The 19,239-nt window shown below is 44.0% G+C and overlaps 1 protein-coding gene across 2 annotated transcripts in view; it reads left to right on the top strand.

Moving 5' to 3' along the window:
• The window catches only part of PDCD1 (programmed cell death 1), a 50,838-nt gene extending 34,724 nt beyond the window's left edge, over positions 1-16,114 (top strand). For both annotated transcript variants that reach the window (XM_078665652.1, XM_078665651.1), the window contains exons 3-5: positions 3,091-3,255; positions 8,628-8,662; positions 15,155-16,114. In XM_078665652.1, the coding sequence (XP_078521778.1) occupies positions 3,091-3,255; positions 8,628-8,662; positions 15,155-15,322 (368 nt within the window). In that variant the 3' untranslated portion in view covers positions 15,323-16,114. The remainder of the gene's footprint in view (positions 1-3,090; positions 3,256-8,627; positions 8,663-15,154) is intronic.
• Positions 16,115-19,239: the final 3,125 nt, after the last annotated feature.

Here is a 19,239-nt window from a genome sequence, read left to right as displayed (position 1 = left end):
TGGCTGAGTAGGCTCATGTGCCCACTGCAGGGGCCTGTGTTTGACCTTACGGTCATAAGTTCAAGTCCCAGTGGGTTCACTCATCCTTCCGAAGTCGATAAAATGAGTGCCATTGAGTTGGGTAACAATACACTATTATTATAGACTTACAGTATATCAGAAACATGCTAAAATGTTCACAAAAATATGGTAACTAAATATAAAATATGGTCATGTAACCTTATACATAGCAGAACCTGCAGAAATCACATTAAAATATTTAAAAAAATACAAGAATTAGAATTCATGCAAAAAAGTTTGCATATATCTTTAGACAGTGCCTACACACAGATAAAACAATGTTAACGTAACAAATGCATATACCGTGTTAACGTAACAAATGCATATACCGAAATAATTACAAATATGAAAATTAAAATAGACTCATCTCACATTTAACAATATTCTACACATACCTGCAGACATAGCATAACACCTTGCATGCCCCCGCCAAAAAAGATGAGAGGGCAGAGGTATGTGGACAGAGAATTGAGACATGTAGTACTTATGACCGTTCAGTATTAACCCCTTGCCTGCTTATTATGAGCCCAGCTCGTCATGAGGCACAGTGGAGCTGTGCTCATGACGAGCTGGGCTCGTCATAACGACCGCAGCACTCCCACGCGCAATTGATTCCCCACCTGTAAGGGAGAATCAATCAGTGGGCGGACTCATGACGAACCCAGCTCGTCAGAGCACAACTCCACTGTGACTCATGATGAGCTGTGCTCGTCACCAGCATCGCAGCGCCGCCCCCCCATCCCCTGCGCCGTGGGGAATTACCCCCGCGGCAAAGGGGTTAATAGTCTCCTGATGGAGTTCCATTGGCTCCCCTTGCAGGCCCGCACCACCCTCAAACCCAGCTGCATCATTTACAAAGCCGTCACGACCAATACCCCCGCTTATCTTGCAGGCAAGTTCACTCTGTAATGTGGTTCTCAGCACACCCGCAGTCAGTACACCATCAGACTGCAGGCTAAGAAGTGTAAAAAAGAAAAAACACAAGGCAGCAGGCCTTTTCCATCTGTTCACCTAGGATCTGGGCACCATCCCGATATCAATCGGGACCGCCCCAGCCCTGCTCCAAATCAGGGAGGAGTTGAAGACGGACGTGTTTAGAGAACGCTACACCGCAGTGCATTAACGGTGCACGACCAAGCTACCACTCCTATAACTTGTCGACTTTATCCTTTTCTTTGACCCGGTACAGTGCTCCACTACCTTTATGCTAGGACCAGGCTATAGAAATGCCATATATACATTAAAAATACTACAGATAAAACTTTAACAGGAAACAAGCCCAATGGAGGAACTTCCCCAAATGGACAAAATAGTCCATTGCGGGTACTCCATGCCTCCGCAAAATACCTCAATCTAGCATAAACTACTGCAGACGAAGTCCTACTAATGGCGCGTACAGTGGTAATCCAAAATTAATGGTGTTGCAGCCATATCTCTTCTAATGCATCGCATCTCTACTCTTGCTCTCCACTCTGCCTTGACACTTTGAAGGTGTCCTCTTTTGCTAGCCTCAAACATTTTTTTTTCATTCGACTACTATCCTATGCAGCACTTATAGACCATAGACTGTGTTTCCAGATTTAAAGAATATAAGATTACCAGGCAGATTTTTTGGCCCATGGATGGACTTCCAAGGGTGTGACTGTAATAAAACACAGAATATCACAATCTAACAAAATCATCAGAGTATGGTAGGGCTTATCCACCAGGCCTCTGTGTCAAGGTATAGCAGCACATTCTCTTGAGACCAAAACAATCACTGCTGCTTTCTGTTGAGTTGTGCCTTTGCAGGACATGTGCAAGGCAGGCACCTGGTCTTCCCGTCATACATCTGTGAAACTGGACTCAGGTGTCAAGGCAGATGCATTGTTTGGAAGATCAGTGATCAAGCAGATTTTCAAATAGTTGTTTCTCTTTTTCTACTTCTTGTTCACCTGATGGCCTTTCTTTCTAATTATTAGACCTTGCTGGGAACTCTTTTAGAGTTAAAGATCTGAAGTGGGAATAGTATACAGGTGGACAAATTATAACACATGTTCAGTTGCACTGGTTTTGGTGGATCTTGTTTCACATCTGCCATTTTCCCTCATAGACCTTGGATGTTCTGCAGATGGAAGACCTGAGATAAGGCAGAAGTGTGTTGATGTGTTGTAACAGCTAGTTTGTGTCTCATGACACTTTTGCAACACTTTGGAACATCAGTGGGTACCAGATAAAGAATCTGCAGAAAGAACACACTTCCATTGTTGGGAAATGTACATTCATTCTACTGCACCTCTCACTGGTCTATAAAATGCTGAAGTCACTCCTGTTCCTTCAGTTCTTCTTGTTACTTCATCATTGGTTCATCATTGTGTGTTTTGCAGGAGATTTTCAAGTCCTCTCACTCTCCTCTCTCTCTTTCTCTTGCTCCAAATCACCTCTCTTCCTTCTCCTGGTGACCATGAGGTGTAATTAGCTCCCATGAAAGTCCACTTGGAAGATGTATTTTAATTGAACCTGTAAAGTACCAGTCACAAATTGACTTGACTATCGATCAAACATTACGTTTATAGGGAGATAAACGAATGCGGGGGATGGTTGGTGGCTGGTAGTTTGGATAAAGAGACACTGTGGTCCCGATTCACAGAACTGACTTAAGACAAAATCCTAAACTTACTACTTTTGGTATTCACAGAAGTTAGGATTTTGTCTTAAGACAAACTTAAGACAAACTTAAGACAAAATCCAAACTTCGGTGAGTACCAAAAGTAGTAAGTTTAGGATTTTGTCTTAAGTTAGTTCTGTGAATCGGGCCCTGTGTAGTTTCTAAGGGAGTTCACGACCGTGGTACCTACTCTTGACTGTGATAGGAAGGAGTTTTAGTTACTTTTGAATTACTTCCTGAATGCAGTCCAGTTGACTTTAGATATGAGGTATTAATGTGGTGAAGGTTGAATCATCTCAAGGGTCAGCCTGTGTACTGAAGTGGCTCTTTTCTCTGCTGACCATCAGGATGCAAGACTTAACCCAGACTTTTCTGTGTCTTAGGAGCAGTCAAGATAATATCCACTGAAACTCCAAATGTTACCCAATGCCAGGAGAAAAGGACAAATAGCGTTGGCGCGGAAACTGGCATCATATTGGGGGTTGCACTAGTGGCTTTCTTCCTGCTGCTGGGCCTCATTGTGTTTATGTTTACATGGAGGAAGAGAGGTAAGTTCAGCTTTCTGTATGTGTTGTAGTCATGCAATTTGTCATGTTATTGTGTAGTCTTCTGATTGTTCATTTTCCACCCTTGTGTGTCAGGAGCTTGCACATAAGCAAGAACTTGATATCCAATACTGGTCTGTCTTTGTCCAGCTTACTTGCATCTTCAATCCAAGTCAGTTGAGTTATTACGTGCATGTAAGTCCATTGTATATAGAAATGGGCGTACATTTTCTGTTCTGACTCTAATGGGGCAATATTTTTATAGATGCTATTTAGGATACAATATTTAAGTTAGACAATATTCTGACAATCACATTCTGCTATTAAACTATTAGAAATAAAGTGCGTTAAAGAATAAACCAAGGCTCCTGGAAGCTCTTAAAGAAAAGAAGGATGAAGAGATTGTGGAATTAAATGATAAATAATGCTGAAAAAGGTTGGTTGTTCTTAGAATACACCTCAAACATTGGGAAATCCATTCTTCACAATGCATTTTGGGAGATGCCTTTAGTACTTTGACCACCTTTCTTAACACACCCCTTACTAAATGTGAGAACCTTGCTCCGTAGATGCAGGCACATGCATGACTGTTAATAGGAAGATTCCTGCTTACTTCAATCTCTCAACATTTCTTCCTTTTTAAATTCCTCAACTTCCTTCTCTATTAATCACCTTCCCACACCAGTTGTCCTGTTTTTTTTATGTCTCCTGTGGAGAGACATTGCCTCCTTTTCTAGTGGGTACATAGTGGGTGTGTGCTTATTCCTTACTGTAAATTATGTTATTTTCTGGTAAATGTGATTGCTGGTTAAAGATCCCCACACCCCCATGGTAGTGTGCTCAAGCTAATGTAGTGGAATATACCCCAGTGTGTTTGAGGCTAGGAAGAGCAGCCCTGCTTGATAGTGGGCATTCAGAGGGGGTCTGAGGTGGAGAGGGGTGATCTAGGGATATGTGGTACCTGCACAGAAGACATGATTGACCCAGTTATGGGGCTGGCCTCTCAGGGTTTATCATAATTTACAAGGTCTCATGACAACACGGTGGTGGTGCAGTTACAGCAGTACGTTTACACCAGTGCATTTCATCTCTTACCGCGGTCAGGCACGGAGTTGTGGAGGGGAGTACAAAAATGGCCCCACATCTCCTGCGCGTCTGAGTCTTGGCGCCACAGCTGGGGCCTCATTTATGAGGCCGTGCGTCACTTTTACGCCGCCGGTGCATCACTTTTTGTGACGCACCAGTGATGTAAAAAATGCGCCTTGTTGCACCATATTTCCAAAGTGACGCATCTAGGTAGATGCGTCACTTTGTAAACCCCTGCGCCACATTATACCTGCGCCAGGTATAATGTATGCAGGGGGCGTTCTGATGCAAGAAAATGTCCTAGAAATGACGCCGTAAAATCTATAAGATTTCACTGCGCCACTTCTAGGATGCAAATGCGTCAATTTCTTACGCCTGCCACACAGCAGGCGTAAGACTGACGCAGGCCCTTTCACATGGGGCTTGCCCCATGTGAAAGGACACATTGCTGGAGTTGCGTCACTTTTGTGACACACTCCAGCAATGCGTCACTTTTGCGCCATACAGATACGTCAGAAATAGTGACGTATCTGTACCTCCTTGCGCCATGATGCGTCATACTGTAAATATGACGCATCATTGGTGTCGCAAGGAGGGCGCAGTGAAAAGTGACGCATCGCTGTTTTCACGCAGCGATGCGTCACTTTTCATAAATGAGGCTCAGGGTTCCTGCTTCCCTGTAGCCCTGTAACAACAGGAAACTCCGGGGTTGAATAATGTGACTTTAGTTTAAATCATACAGAAAGCCAGAATCGCAGCCTCCTTCTATGTTGGCCATGATGATAGTGACTATGAGACAGAATACATAGTCTCTGGGTCTGAGGCTAAAAGGAGACACAGCCTTGGGTATCAGACAGAGAGATGCTTCAACACAAGAACCACAACATAGGTCTTCCATTGACCTCAGCGGCCCCACAAAACATGATTTGTGCAGCCAATTTCCAGCCTCAACTTCAGCCCGCTCCACTTCTCTTGGAAGCAGGAAAAATCTTAATACCAGAGAGGTGAGCTGTGGAACAGTTAATATTCCCTTGTTTCTTTCCCAGACCTGTGGGGAGAATATAGACAAAGCCTTTGAATATGCATTGGTGGATTCCCTGCTTTACAGTGTGAGCCGTCCTTCGTTTGTGTCCACTATGATGCTAAATCCTCTGACCCACCTGATAACAAGCTGGAAATATCTCTGAACTGCCTTTTTTGACCTAAGAACTTGCCTTATGTTCCAGTATATTTGCAGCCTACACTTTCCAGTCACTGCATCATGGTTTCTGCATATTATCTTGACATAATCTAGTAAGGAGGGGATGGGATTCCCCTTCAGGGGATTATGGATCAGCCAGTTTGGTTTTTATTAGTTACTTTTGATATCTCTCCTTTAGTAGCTTCAGCATCAGGAGTTGCAGTGGCAGCTAAATCGTATCAGGCACATGCATCAAAGCTTTTTTTGCGATCGCAAACGGTGCGATTTGCAACAATCTGCCGTTTGCGATCGCAAAATTAGCTTTTGCAATGCATGAAACAACTTGCCCCATTGCAATTTTTTGCGATTTATTAAATTGCGATTGCATTTAAGGAATCGCAATTTGCGAGTCGCAAATAAGGAATGTGTTGGAATCTGTATTTTTATAGAGATTCCTACATGCATAGGCTTTTGCGAATCCTTAATTGCGATTCCTTAATTATAGCAATTAAGGACTCGCAAAATCATACCTTGATGCATGTGCCAGTATATCTGGGTGATGGAGATATGAATAGCTCATTGGACAGCCAGATTGTTCATCACCAACTTTTGTTTCCATAGCTTTTCAGGAGTGAGCTGGATGATATGATGAAGCAGTCAACAGAGGAGCAAAAGCTGTTATTTTCATTCTGACGGGTGGCCTGAGGCCATCGAGCTTCAGAATGGCAATTATCGGCTTCTGGGTCCAGGGATCTCCCGTAATCTGTCACAGATCCCAATTAGCTGCACTGTCTAAGACTCAAGCTCCCCTGTTTGCAGGCATGTTGCATCCGCATCCTATAGAAGTAGGTCAGTGAATCACTTCACTTCAAAAAGCTTTATTTCGACAATATTGTCATAAAAGCAAGGCAACACGGTATACATAATTTGACTAATAGATTGATCTTACAAATCAATATATACAGTGGTAAAAGCAAAAAAGGTTAATCATTACATCTTAGAGGATTTAAAAATAAGAAATGTCATCAATGCTATCGCCACAGAATTTATATATAATACACTATACAGTACAAGCATGATGTATAATGTAGTAAAATACCACAACTCAGGGGCACAAACCTCAAGACGCAAGGTTAACCAATTAAAAAGTAACCTATAAAATATATCAAGTCAATACCATCAGCATTTAATAAAACTCCATGCCTGATAAAGATAAAAGGTTTAACTCCTTCCATGCTCATGACGGCTCCTGGGCGTCATGAGTAACGGTAGGCGTGTGCTCATGACGGCCGGGAGCCGCCCGAACGTTGCCGCTCTGCCCACGCAGTGTTAATTCCCCGCCTGTGCGGGAGAATTAATCAGTGGACGGAGTTGAGCGCACACCCACCGTGATATATGATGGCCGGGAGCCGCCATGAGTACCGGAGCGCTACGCCCAACCCGCTTCCCCTCACACCGCGGTGGAATTTGCCCTCTGGTGAAGGGGTTAAAAGGTTGTTAAACAGATTTAAAATGCAAGTAATAAAAGATTATACACAGTGAGGTTCAATCATACTATGCAATAATCAAATTGATGCTGCTGCTGGAACAGTTTTTGATCTGATGCACCAAACCCACTTTGGGTATTTGGCCAAGGGGGTAGCATAACGAGACGAGGAATCAGTCCTTAGAATTCTTAAGGCTTTGCTGCTTTGCCTGGTGCCCAAGTTCTTACACATAGGCACTAGCCAAATCTTTCGTGGGGTAGTGTAGTCGGGACATATAAAGAGAACATGTTGATACTTTTCTGCGTGTTCCTCACAATATGGGCACTTGGTATCTCCTGCTTCTGACCACTTTGCGGTGTAGCTGGAGGGGTGACGTGGTGCACAGGAAGCTGGCAATGTGATGAATTACCCGATGCTAAAGGTTTAAGACTGCTTTGAGCAGGAATGCTGCTTTTGTCTCGAGGACTAGTTTGTCTCTGAAGAGTGAAGTGTACAGTGACACCACAGACAACGCCTGCAGTTCACTCACTTCCTTGGCTGATGTTATGGGGGTGAGGAAATCTATCTTGATGGTTAATCCTTAAAATGTTAATGGAGGTGGGAGTGACATCCACCCACAAAAGGCATTTCTTGAGGAATGTATGACGTTACAACACATACATTTACAATGCATGCCTTTACAACGCAGTTTTTACATCGCAACATCCTTTACAACGCATTCTTTTACATTGCATGCCATTACATCGCTTTTTCAGAGCCTACTATTACAATGCATACCATTACATCGCATTTAAGATAACTGTTGGATAGTGTAGGGGTAATAATTTCTATTCTAACTCCAGTGAGTGCAACAGTAGGGTAAGTGTTGGATAGTGTAGGGGTAAAGATTACTATTCTAACTCCTGTGAGTGCAACAGTAGGGTAAGTGTTGGATAGTGTAGGGGTAAAGATTACTATTCTAACTCCAGTGAGTGCAACAGTAGGGTAAGTGTTGGATAGTGTAGGGGTAAAAATTATTATTCTAACTCCAGTGAGCGCAACAGTAGGGTAAGTGTTGGATAGTGTAGGGGTACAAATTATTATTCTAACTCCAGTGAGTGAAACAGTAGGGTAGTGTTGGATAGTGTAAGGGTACTATGCATTGTAATGGTATGCATTGTATTGACTTGTGATGTAATGCCTGCGTTGTAGTGACATGCGTTGTAATGACATGCGTTGTAGCGACATGCAATGTAAAGGCTGCATTGTAATGACATGCTATGTAAAGGGTGTTGAGATGTAATGACTGCTATGTAAAGGTAGTGCGATGTAATGATGACTACGTTGTAAAGGTTGTTTCCCGTTCTTGAGTGCCCCTCCAGAACTGTCTGTAAAATTATGTTTTTAGCCAATATATTCTTCAAATTGCATTTTAAAGTGCGCCATTGGGCCCTATTTCACTTAAGGTTTGTTATCTCGACTCCCCCTTCTGTGGTCAGTCCTATTTAGCTGAAGCACCCTATGCCCACCAGTGTTAAGGTTTGTGCAGTGCTGTGAAAACACGATTACGGTAAAAATAAAACTTTCGCTTAATGTGGAAACTCACTTACCAGCTCACTGAAAAAGAAACATTTGCTTTGCAGGAAACAGAAAACCTCGAAGCGGAACCTCGCAGTTGGTAAGTTTCCTCCCATCAACCATGCATTTTTCTTTCATTTCTTTTTGACAGCTGAGGTGAATGTGGCGGCTCGCTCGTGGGTCACTGCTCGGGTGGACGTCCTGTGTGGGTTTTGAGACCAGTGTGTAAGCCGATGAAAAAAGCTTCAAATTCTGACAAACCATACTAAGCATTTCATTCTTCTGAAGTCAATAACATAAGTACCATTGAGTTGCTCCATTACTCAGAACACGCTTAATGTGCTAATAGACAATTTTGTTTGATTGAATTTATGGATCACTTTTTACCAACTAAGCAAAAATGGTACAAAAGGCTGAAGAAGTATGCCACATCACAAAGCAACAGAACAAAAATATGGTGAGCCCAAGGTATGTTAAGAAGGTTACAGTAAGGGAGAAGAATGTAGTGTATCTAAAAAGGTGAGGAGATAAGAGGTGAGTCCTCAGTCTCTGAGTTTCCAAATTCCAAGAGGTTTGGAGCACTTCTCATGTCAATAGGAGTATTGGGGCCGATTCACAGAACTAATTTATGACAAAATGCTAAATTTACAACTTTTGGTATTCACTGAAGGCATTTAGTAGTCTTAAAATAGGATTTTGTCTAAAGTTAGGATTTTGTCTTAAGTTAGGATTTTGTCCTAATTTAGAATTTTGTCTTAAATTAGGATTTTGTCCTAAATTAAGATTTTGTCTTAAATTAGGATTTTGTCTTAAATTAAGATTTTGTCTTAAATTAAATTTAATACAAACTTAAGTTAAACTTAAGTTTAATTTAAGACAAAATCCTAATTTAAGACAAAATCCTAATTTAGGACAAAATCCTAATTTAAGACAAAATCCTAATTTAGGACAAAATCCTAATTTAAGACAAAATCCTAATTTAAGACAAAATCCTAATTTAAGACTACTAAATGCCTTCTGTGAATACCGAAAGTAGTAAGTTTAGGATTTTGTCGTAAGTTAGTACTGTGAATCGGGCCTGTTGTTCCAGATCCTGGGTGTATGGACTGAGGATGCTGTTCCTTTCTTCTTGTGTAACATTATCTAATTTAGATGGTCAGTTTTCTAGCCTGATATGTTGCAATATTGTTTCTGAAAACCGTGTAATTGATGCACGTGGGCCTGTAGATGAAACAGGCCTGGACGGAACCCAGTCAGATTCCCCAGCTGGTTTAAACTCTGACTGCCGTCATTGTAATACGGTGACTTAAGAGTCAGAGTCGAGGATGTTGTCGAGTAGATTGTTGCCTCAGTTCAGATAGAGATGGCCGAAGCTTCCACAGCTGATCTGAAATCAGTTCCAAGTATAAAAAGGCTCACCTTTTTCTGGAGTTAGTAATGGTGCCAACCTGTCTTAGTTTGTTAGCAAAGGAGAGGTCTGCATTGAGAGTGAGCCCCTTAAATTTAGTGTGCTCGCTGTCCACTTTGGGTGAAGCCACCATGACTGGTATGTGCTAGCCAGCCTTGGTTCATAGGGTGTTTGGCAGTGTTAGAGAAGGAGAGAGCTTCTGCCTATGTGTGGTCGTGTTTTAAGTTGGCGCCCAACATCCACATCTGAATTAGTGCACAGGATGTTTTAAGCCGCTGAGAGATGTCAACTGAAGATTTTGTAAAGTAGCTTTTTATTTGTCTAAGTATCAATGTGTTCTGATGTTGTCTGTAAGTAAGGTACCCAGGGATTCATGTAGAGGATTAAAGATGATGAGGCAGAGAATGGCTCCTGGGACTCTAGTAGGAACAGGAGGTTTTAAAACTTGAGTTTCTGATCTGGACAAGCTGGTGGAAGTTGTTGAGGTAAGGGGTAAACCGTGACAGGACTGTCTTAGTGAAACCTGCGCTTGTTTCAAGCGCATTGATCGCTGCTTGTGATCAATAGTGCAAGCCAGGATCACGGGAGACCACAGCAGGTTCTTAGCGGGCTACACGTCTTGATGCAAATGTCGCAATAGACGGTACCCCTCCCGGAACCCTGAATTTCTACCTAACACTTAAATAGAGTGTTTTCACAGTGGGCCCATAAGTATACTGACACCACTGAGCACCACAACACACCTTAGCGCGTGTCTTGAATATTCACTTGTCAAGTGGCATGATTTTTGCCACTCACTCACTTTTCACCTGGTCCTGACGAAAGCCCCCACATTTTTTCTCTAGGGCTGAAACATGTAGACCACATTTTAGACAACTAAGAGTGCAATTCACTCCAGTAGTTGTGCTATCTGTTTTTAGCTGTATCCTAGGCCGCCATCTTTAAACACATAAGGAAAGTATTCCCAGAGATACTTTTAAATTTTCACTACACCACTTCACACAAATTCACCACCAGCTCTGGTGTAATCAGGCATCGTAGCACAACCGGGGGACACTCGGCCACCTGGTTGGGACCCCAATGATGAAGCATGACACCAACCAGGTTGGTGTATGAGGGGTCTTTTAACAAATCTAATGGTTCCCTGGCACAGTTCACTATAACAGTGAGTCAAAATTCTTTCCTCAGTGGGTTCGCCCACTTTGTTTCAGACAGCTAAGAGGTCTAAAAGAATCAGCAGGCAGTAGGGATCTTTGTAATTGAACAGCTCGAGTGAGTACGGGTCAGGGTGCTTTCGCTGTGCTACAGCATGGTGTGAAGTCTGATTGATAGACCTGCAGATGGTTCTTCTTGACATTCTTATCCTGTACATGATTTTCTGTTCATAGGGAGGTGCTTGATGGGTCTGTAGTTGTCAAGTTCAGCCGGGTATGTGTTTTTGGCAAGGGGGGTCTTTTCTGTTTTGTGGTCGTCCAGGAAGAATCCATTGGTCAGGGAGTCAATGGACATGCTTAGGGGATGATATGATATGATAAAAAGAATTTGTAAAGCGCACGTTCACCAACGGTTTCTTGGCGCTAAGGTAGGGATGCGTGAGCAGAGGGGACGGTGTGAGTTATAGGTCATAAGCCTGGGAGAACAGCCAGGTTTTGAGGGATTTTCTGAACATGGGGTAGGACTCTGTTAGACGTAGTGATGGTGGCAGTGAGTTCCAGAACTGGGGGGCGAGGAACGCAAATCTCATCCCCCCCGTGTTTCTTGCGCTTGAAGGTGGAGAGTGTCAGGAGATTTGTGTTTGCAGAGCGAAGGGTGCGGCGGGGGATGTAGCGCCGGACTTTGTTGGAGATGAAGACAGGCCCATGGGAAGACAGGGCCCTATGGGTCAAGCACCCAATCTTGAAGAGGGAACGTTGCGCCACAGGGAGCCAGTGAAGGCCTTTGAGAAGAGATTTGGCTTGGTGCGACTTGGGTAGGCCGTGTACGAGTCTGGCCACTTGGTTCTGAACCAGCTGAAGCCTCTGCAACTGATAGGCGGGAATCCCGGCATACAAAGAATTAGAATAATCGATTCGGGATATTACCAAGGCCAGGGTAACCTGAACCAGGGCCTCGAAAGAGAGGAATTTGCTGATTTTTCTGATCCTGCGCAGGTGAAAAAAGCAGGATGAGACTACAGAGTTAACTTGAGTCTTTAGAGTCAGATCGCTGCTGATGGATACCCCAAGGCTTTTGACTGTTTCAGCGGGGGTAGGTGGAGGGCCTAGGCTGGGTGGCCAGAAACTGGGGTTCCAAGGGTTTGATGAGGGCCTGGTTAATACTAGTTCAGTCTTGTCAGGATTTAATTTGAGTTGACTTGTGTTCATCCAGGTTCGGATGAACGTCAAAGTAGACTGAAAGGATTTGATTGTAGAAGGAGAGGAATTGATGAAGAAAACAAGCTGAATGTCATCAGCGTAGTTGAAGATGGCTACGTCCCTCTTCCTTAGATCTGATATTAATGGCCGAATGTAAAGGTTAAATAGGAGTGGGGAAAGGGAAGAGCCCTGGGGTACACCACAGGTGAGTTCCTTTTTTTCCGACATGAAGTCGGATAAGCGGACAGCTTGGTGACGATTACTGAGAAAGGAGGAAATCCATTTTAAAGGAATACCGTGGATGCCGGCACCCTCGACACGTTCGACCAGAAGTTTGTGGTCGACCGTGTCGAAGGCCGCCGACAAATCCAGGAGGACAAGTGCTTGCGAGATGTTATGGTCCGCACCACGTCTCAACTCATCGTGGACTGCTAGTAAGATGGATTCCGTGGAATGCTCAGATCTAAAACCTGCCTGGTGAGGGTCCAGGTAGTGAGAGTGTTCCACGAATGTGCTAAGGCAAAGGGGAGGGGTTAGTTCTTCTCCATGAAGCGATAGGTGAATGTTACCTTCACATTAGGTGGCCTTGAGTGCATGAGGGTCTCAGTTGGGTGTCTGAGAGGTATCTAAAGTTCATCCATTTGCAGATCTGGGATTGTAGGTTAAATGTATGTCTGCTTTGTGTTGGTGTGTGGCCTCAGACTTCTTACCTTTTGCAGTGAAGAAGTGGTTGAAAACTGTTGCACGAGTCAACAGGTTGTGGGATTGGGGTTGGGATGCTCTGAGGTAGCCAAGCAAGCCCTTTAGCATCTTGACACCCTGCTACATCCACCACTAGAACCAAGTCTGTCTGGAGAAAAAAAACATGCATTAGAAAAACAGGAAGTGGAAGAACAGAACATGATACACCCACAAGGGATCAGAACTAAAAACAGGATGGAGCTCTGAAGCTAAGTTGGAGGAGTCTGTACAACATAACACATATTCCTTCATTGTTGTTACAGCACTGGCTCGTGCCCTTAGCATCTTCATAGTAATAAAAGTGAAGTGTTTATCAGTTAGGTATTGCTTTATATAAAACAAATAGAAATTAATTCAGAATGTAGACACCCTCCTGAAGCAGGAGCCCTAGAGTCACTGGGCTGTATTTACTTTAAGAAACGCATTGAGGGTAAAATGCCCCATAAGTCTTTAGCATGTACTCCATGTACAGCCCTGAGCCAAAGACCTGGGGAATAATAAAGTCAAGGGTGTACTGATGTGCATGACATACAGGTCACTCTGCAGAAATGTGCTACTGAGAAGGAAGGAAATAGCTGAAAGCAACAGCCAGGTTGTAAGTGTAGGAGACAAACAAAACAGAAGTAGCAGAAAATATATGGCAGAAAAAAATACAGGCAGTGGTGTCATCTGACCCAAATTGTAGAGGAAGTGACTTCACGTAGCCTTTGCCACCCATGACATTACAGGAAATCAAATTACTCGACCGAACAAGTGTGAAGCCTATCCGTTTGTGTCTTTTTAAAAATATCTTCCCTGAAGCCTGCAGAATGTAACTGATAAGAGCCCAGAAACCTTTGCCAAGCCAATAAAAGATAAAGGTGGATGCCCACTTGTAATGCCATGTTGGTTGAACACAAGGGGCCTCATTTATGAAAAGTGACGCATCGCTGCATGAAAACAGTGATGCGTCACTTTTCACTGCGCTTTCCTTGCGAGACCAATGGTGCGTCATATTTACAGTATGACGCATTATGGCGCAAGGAGTTACAGATACGTCAGTATTTCTGACGTATCAGTATGGCGCAAAAGTGACGCATTGCTGGAGTGTGTCACAAAAGTCTTACGCCTGCTGTGAGGCAGGCGTAAAAAATTGACGGATTTGTGTCCTAGAAGTGGGACAGTGAAATCTCATAGATTTCACGGCGTCACTTCCATGACCCTTTCTTGCGTCAAAACGCCCCCCTTGCATACATTATACCTGGCGCAGGTATAATATGGCGCAGGGGTTTACAAAGTGACGCATCTACCTAGATGCGTCACTTTGTAAATATGGCGCAACAAGGCGCATTGTTTACGCCACTGGAGCGTCACAAAAAGTGACGCACTGGCGGCGTAAAAGTGACGCAAGGGCTCATAAATGAGGCCCAAGGATTGTAAAGCGGTGAGAAGGGCTGTGAGAAGGGCTTGAATGCTGCAGCATAGGAGTATGAGTTGCTGCCCTATAACACCCCTGAATGATGTTCCAGAGACATAACTGGAAAGAGAATGATGCTTTTTTGAGGAATCGGATGAAGATAGTGCTTAGAAATATTGTAATTGAACACCAGTGAGTCCAGGCTTGTCAAATCACCCTCACATTTTCTAAAATCCACTTGCTGGTTTTCTCTCTGGCCACACTTGTCATCCACTTTCTTTCTCTCTCCCTGAACTTCCCAGTGAGTCAAAGAGAAGAAATGAGGTTGAAGCAGGCAGGAGCATCCAAAGAGGAAGGGGCACTGCCTGGAGCCAGGCAGGTGGCACAGTAGTGGCAGCATGCACCACAGAAAGGGTTGCAGCACAGGCTGTCAGCTGGTGGACTCTCCATGGAGGGTGTGTCTCAAGGCACTGGAGTGGCCATAGCTCCAGACATGGAGAGAGTAGGCATACATTGAATCAAGGTTGGTGATGTGTATCTTGCATTTACAGAAGCATACAATTTCAGAATAATATATTAGTTCTGAAGCATCAGACTGAACCCGTGTTGCGACTAAGTAAACCATCCTTGGCCAACATCGGTGCATTATGTATGTTTTTTCTGCCCCTTGTAACGGTTGCCCTCCTCTTGCAGAAAAAGGAGACACCAGATGAGCCTGTTGATACTATGGACTACAGCGTCTTGGAATTTCAGACGGCTAAGAAGGCGGACAGGCTCAGCTCTGTCCTTGTACCGGACAATGTGGAGTACGCCACCATCATGTTCCCACCAAGCCTGCCGGCCACAGGAGGCTGGCACTGAACCAGAGAGGAGGGGTGGGCGTCTGTGAAGAACACTCAGCAGGGACTGGATGGAGGCTTATGGAGTGCACTGGACCACTCCTAAGAGGGCTTCAGATGATGACACAGAACTTTAACAAAAGTTTTTGTATTTTATATCCATCTTCTCCACTCTACTTGAATCATCTTTGTGTACTTGAAACTTCACAGAAAATTCTGAAGTTCAAAACATTATTTTTTGTTTGTTAAGGAATTAAGGGGGCTCATTCCACAGTACCCCTTCTTATAATATACACTTATTCCAAGTACTTCCGAGTCCTAGAGAGACTCATGAGTGGCTCTTTGTAAGTAAGCGAGAGAAAGTGTCTGGGCAGGAAGGGAGCGAAACACATTCCCATGACGGTACCTAACTTCTGTTCACCCAGGCCACCAGGGATGAGCTGAACGGCAAATGTTAAATGGTCTACCCCCTGATAACCTACTGGGTGAAAGCTAATACCCTGCAAAAAACTCATCTACCTTCTCACCAGGAGCTCTGTTGGTTGAAGAGATGAAGAAGGCCTTTAAGAGATTCATAGCACAGATTCTGGACCATTCTGTATTTGCTCAGTTGCTAAAAATGTTTACATTCCTTGTCTGTATTATCAACCACCTCTCCATCCTCCTCTGAGTCCACCTCAGCCTTCTCTCCCTCTTCTCTCACCCTGTGTTACCCACATTCATACATGCCTCTTCTTCATACCTCTTCTCCTCTCCTAATCCTGTACTTCTCGCCTCCTCCCCCTCATATACTCTTCCCTCAGGCCCTCCTCAGGTTCCTCTGCTTTCCCTCCACCTGCCTCTCAATCCCTTCACCCATCTCCGCCCACCCTCTCCCTACCTTCACTCCATCATTTACGCCTTCTACCTCTTCCTTTCAGACTCCCTCCTCCTTCCGCTCCACTCTCTTTCCCCCGTTGTTATTTATTAGTAGAATGTATATGGCATGTTCAATTTTTTAACCCTCGGGTCCATGATAACTGCATGATAGTGCCTCATACCTTTCAGTATTCAGCGCTATATAAATCTAATACATGTAGAAAACAAAATGTAGGAACTTTTACACCGAGAGTTGCCAGATCTTCGTGTGGCGTTCCTCTGGTTGCGTCCCTCTCGCCTTCCCTTTTCAACACATCTCTGGCACCTGTTCAGCATGTTTCAGGATGTGCTGATATCACTACAATCCGATGCCAATGATACCCTGGTGTGATGGATTCTTAAAAAATTCTACTTCCATTCCAGATTTACCCACATACCGGTAAAAATTTGAATCTCGGATGAGCCAAAATAGACTTCAATTATTTGTACCAAGTTGGAGCTTCCAATGCTTTGGTCAGAAAGACGAACAGTCCTGAGTGACCTTTCACCCCCGGAGCCTTTTGAATAACAGGTTGGAGTAGCACAAAACATCACAAATCTGAATGTGAATTTTTGACACTATAATATTCTTCAAAATGAGATCAGTGCAGTCAGTAGTAAGGAGCTGATTCCTGGCACTGAGTAAACTAAAACATATACCCCATTACTCTCCATATCAAACTGGGAATCTTAATGTGGTTACACTTTAGGGGGCGATTCCGATTTCGGTCGGAAGGGCCCCGAACCATGTTCGGAGCCCTTCCGACCGAATCGGTCATTGCCGTCCGGATTCGTTCCCGACCGAGCCATTCCGATGGGCTCGGTCGGGAAGGAATCCGACTCTGATTTCCAGATTGCAGACGACAGGCTTGCTTGCATTGTCAGGTATACGAATGCAACTGAACCCTGTTTGGTCACATTGTACTACCAGGGCAGTAACCCACAACAGCAGGTTGGTGGGTTACTGCTCCTGACCGATGTCGGACGAACTCAGGTCCATCCAACATCGGAATCGGCCCCTAAGTGTTTGCCTCTACAAGGTTTTCCTTTTGAATTTATTATTTGAAGGTAGACAATAAATCTAGTTTTAAGCTTATTCATGGTCAAGCCATGCTTCTGGCATAAGGTGGAGAGGCTGCTCAACAGATTGTTTAACCCCATAGGTGTCCTTGACAAAAGTGTTTCATTATATGCAATAAAGTGGCTAAAAATAAGAGTGTAACAAAAACCCAGTATCCCTTGTGGTGCAGCAGGACCCCAGGTTTCTGAATCTTTTAGGGGCCCCTTTGCCACCTCCACAGCCTGTGTCAAGTTCCCCTAAACTTAGCAGCAGACCCTGCCTGGCTACAGCCTTCACAACATTTCCAAATGGTAACACAAACATTTTATTTTGTTGCAGTTTTATGTAGGGCGAACTCGACCTGAAGGTATTTGAGCGCTTTACATGAGCATAAGTCACGTTACACAAAGACACATTCATTTTTTTAAAACACAAAGGGACATATTACCAAGGGCCTTATCGCCGCTTTAGCGGGAATTTTTCCTGCTAAAGCGGCGATAATTATATCGCCCTATTACCTAGCTGTCGCTAACACCAGTTAGCGACAGCTAGTAGGAGGTAGCGACCATCTTGGGCCCCACTTTGCATGTCAGCGATATTTCTCGCTAATTACATGCAAAGTGGGTGTGCCAAGATGTTAGCGACTGGAAACAGTCGCTAACATCGCGATCTCCTATTACCTACAAAGGGGTACTTTTGGAAATATTCGCGCTAAGCGCGATTATCTCCAAAAGCTAACACCTGCCCTGAGCAGTTCTTAGCCATGTTATCCAATGGGAGGTGGATAACATGGCTAAGAGCATTAGCTCGGTAATGCATGAATATCGCTGACTTTTCAGCGATATTCATGCATTACAGACAATTTTTATCGCTTTTGAGATAAACCTTGATAATAGCAAGGTTTATCTGCGATAAAAATCGGCGGAGCTCATCGATAATAATATTGCCGCTAACCGTGTTAAGCGATAAATATCGCTTCATCTCGGTAATATGCCCCAAAAAGATTAAGGACCTAATTACAATTTCGGTCGAAAGCTTTCTGACTGACATTGTAAGTTTAAGCGCCGATGTATTACAATGACGACGGTGGAAGTTTGAAACGGCTGGGAGAGTGAGAGGGTACAAATGAGAGAGGTGGCAGAAAGGTAATGACAGCGGAGACAGAGAGAGGTTAAGTAGAGACAGCTGAGTTTGCAGTGACAGTGAGAGGTGTGGCGCAGCGGCCAGGGTGCCTGACTACTGACCACAGGGTTCACGGTTTGATCCCCGCCCCGCGGCAGGTTAGCCCAGCACCATGTGACTCTAGTCTATAGCTTGCTTAATCTTCCCAGCGCCTTGACACCCTTGGGTAATTGTGTGCTTTCCAAATACTGGACTTTGGGGCATATTATCATGACAGGCGATACAATTATCGCTACTTTATTGGCAGAAAACTGCCGCTAAAGCCGCTTTAGCGGCAGTTTTCTGCCGATAAAGCAGCGATAATTTTATCGCCTGTCTTGATAATATACCCCTTCATTTTTATAATCAGGTGAGGAAAGAGACACTTGAGAGAGCAGGGCAGGTGATTGAGAGAGGAGTGAAGGACTAAGTGAAACAGGGGAGAGAGTGGAGATAACTCAAAAGAAACAGGTAAGAAGAAGACCTGATTGAAGGAAACAGGCGAGGGATGAGAGAGAACTGAAGGTGACAACACATGTCAGAGTGAGAGTGGGTAGTGTTGTAAGAGAGTGATAAAGAGACAGACATCAGATAGATGCAGCTAAGGGAAGTAGAGAGGCGAGAGCGATAGCAAAAATGTAGACAGAGAAGTGAGATGTGAGAAAATGGTGAGGTGAAGGATGGATGTGTGGGAAGGGGGCAGCTGTGCAAAGTGTGAAAGGCAGCAGAGAGAAGTGACAAAGAGAAACAGGTGAGAAAAATATATTTTATAGTAGAGTAGAAGACAGGAGATTCAAAATGATGGGATAAAAAGATAAAGG

This window comes from Lissotriton helveticus, chromosome 11 (genome assembly GCF_964261635.1).
Source record: "Lissotriton helveticus chromosome 11, aLisHel1.1, whole genome shotgun sequence".
Classification (NCBI taxonomy): domain Eukaryota; kingdom Metazoa; phylum Chordata; class Amphibia; order Caudata; family Salamandridae; genus Lissotriton; species Lissotriton helveticus.
The sequence above is the reverse complement of the archived record's forward strand: the minus strand, read 5'-3'. Positions and strand labels throughout refer to the sequence as shown.